The sequence below is a fragment of the Montipora capricornis genome, chromosome 8, assembly GCF_036669925.1.
Source record: "Montipora capricornis isolate CH-2021 chromosome 8, ASM3666992v2, whole genome shotgun sequence".
NCBI classification, from domain to species: Eukaryota; Metazoa; Cnidaria; class Anthozoa; order Scleractinia; family Acroporidae; genus Montipora; species Montipora capricornis.
Genome location: NC_090890.1, coordinates 13,337,955 through 13,340,454, shown reverse-complemented (window position 1 = coordinate 13,340,454; position 2,500 = coordinate 13,337,955). Strand labels below are relative to the sequence as shown.

General features: G+C 35.0%; 1 protein-coding gene across 1 annotated transcript in view; it reads right to left on the bottom strand.

Annotated features, from left to right (window-relative positions):
- LOC138060355 (chromosome transmission fidelity protein 18 homolog) overlaps window positions 1-2,500 on the bottom strand; it is a 93,691-nt gene that overhangs the window by 45,149 nt on the left and 46,042 nt on the right. Inside the window, exons 10-11 of the mRNA XM_068906113.1 lie at window positions 1,302-1,425; window positions 1,154-1,199 (exon numbers count right to left, since the gene is read on the bottom strand). Of these exons, the coding sequence (XP_068762214.1) occupies window positions 1,154-1,199; window positions 1,302-1,425 (170 nt within the window). The remainder of the gene's footprint in view (window positions 1-1,153; window positions 1,200-1,301; window positions 1,426-2,500) is intronic.

Sequence of the window (2,500 nt, the reverse complement as noted above, 5' to 3'; positions counted from 1 at the left end):
TGAGGCAAGAAACATCACAATCAACCAATTTCGATATATTAAAATTCAGTCCTAAACAAAAGACATCATCTCGAGGCTCTTGGGAATAAATATAAGGATTTGTATGAGTTTATTCCCCAAATTGTTCAGCATTCTATAGGTGTTTGAAAATGTGAGAGGCCCTATCACTGACTAAGTGCTCACGCATGCGTGTGGAAAAATGTCGGGTTGTTTCGCCAACCTAACAGGCATTACACCCAACACATGCAAACTTATAAGCCACACGTGAACAAAGCCCGCCAGGGATAGGGTCTTTCACACCAAGCAAGTTGCCTATCTTAAAGGAGGAAAAAACTAGTTTGATGTCCAGATCATTGCAGTAGCATTTGATAAAGCGATGGATCTTTTTCTGAGTTAAGACAGAAAAATGGCCTATGTAAGGTAGCTCAAAATAAATTATAGGCGAAGTGGGAAGGGAACCCTGGGGACAATGATTACTTAGGGTCCCAGTAATGTAACGGTTTACAACCCTTTCAATTAAATGGGCAGGGAAAAGATTCTTTTTTAGGATTTCCATAAGCCTAGTTATGTCCTCGTGTAGCCCCAACCTATCAATAAAAGTCCTGATGAGACCCACTTTGTAAGAGTATGAAGTGAAACTGAAATAATTAGTAAAGGTTTTCTTATGGTAAACTCTAGTTAGAAAAGAAATGGGATCATTATTATCAATGAAAACATCTAAAAAGGGTAACCTGCGATGAGCTTCTTTTTCCATAGTGAACCTAATGTTTGGGTGTCTAGAGTTAAAAAAATACAATGGCATCATGTTCAGAGTGAAATATACAAAAAGTGTCGTCAACATATCGGCGGTAAAATAACATTTTAGAGCCTTGAAAATTTTCTAACCATAGTCTTTCATGATGCCCCATAAAAAGATTGACCAGTGTGGTTGAATTTTTTAAAAATATTTATAAATTTTAATGTTACAATAAAGTTAGTACGGTCATTTTTTCGGAGACAACCTTAGTTTAGCTAAAAGGGGTTGTATCTCTCACTGTTCTTTCGATTTCAACTTGGCCTAAACATGAAATAACAAAAACAACTAGAAAACTCTAAGGGAAAGCACTTTCTCTCTGTCTCAGACCACTATTTCAAGTCTGCAGTTTGCATTTACCTGACTCCTTTTGTTTGATAACAGATAACAGAACATTAATGGCTGGCTGCAAGGAAACAAGTAAAAGTTGTGACAATAGTAAAAATTTAAGTAAGGAACATTAAAAAAGTAACTAAATAATGAATACTAGATTGACTTCTAAACTTACCGCTGGTGCTCCATCTATTTCATCAATAACTAAGCAGTTTGGCTTTTCATTGTGTCCTAGGACAGACTTCATCTGCGTTGATGCCTCAAGAGTGTTCCTGAAAATCTCCTGGGATCGATCGTCACTTTAAGGCAAACAAAATCAATTATTTGAAGTCAGTAATACAAATTAAAATAAAAAATCAGCAATAACTTTTATTAACAAATTCTTAAACAATCTTAAATTTACAATATATAATCTACTGAAATGCTAAAAATGATATTCACAATCTTAATCTGTATAAATAATAAAAGTAACAGTGCATTAAAAAAGTGGCATTTTTTATATATTCAGAATTACGAAAATGTGAGAGGGTGATATCGACCTCGATCTTTGGCCTCATCTAAGAACACTTGCATGTCAGTTAAATGATGTATAACTAGTTGAAAAAAATGGAATTTATTGCCCAGAGGAAATAAACGGATTTTTTGTTGAGTGTGACATCCATAGTTAGTTATTTCCCATGATTCAATTGGGGGCATTCCTGTCACCCGGGAATTTCTCTAGATCTTATCCAGTGCAGAAGCAAGGTGTAGGGCCTCTTTCACTAACTAATACACCAATTCGGCTAACTCAATGTTGTACCCAATTCAAATCTCTTGGGGTTAAGATTCTTTGTGTGTTGAATTTGCATGACAGTGAAGCATTCACATTTAAATGATATGGAAATACTTGGAAGAAAAAGTTTTATTCCCAAAAGATTTGAATACAACATTGAGTTAACCGAATTGGTCTATTCAAGACCCCGAAAACGAAAACCGAAGACCTCGAAAATGAAGACCCATTCAAAAAAACGTACAATTAAGGTAAATTCAAATGTTATTTTTGAAGAGTTAGTCCTAAGCATATTTTTGGCTTCTCGAAACGCCGATCAATAGCTCGCTGAAGGTTATAGTTGAAATTGCAAAAGGTGTGTATGTTGTATTTATCAGACGTAAGACAAAAGTAATTTATAAAATCCTTTGCGGGTCACCAGCTTTATGTTTAACGGCAATCAAGAAAGTTAAAGGACTTCAGTGGGAGATGCTAATTTCCTTTCCTTTTCCTTACCAAATTTGTGGATTAAAGTACAATTTTGTGATAAATCTCTACTCTTACTTTCTCTAGCGCAGTCAATGTTGCAACTGAGCATTTCTGTGTATGTGACAATATCTTCACAT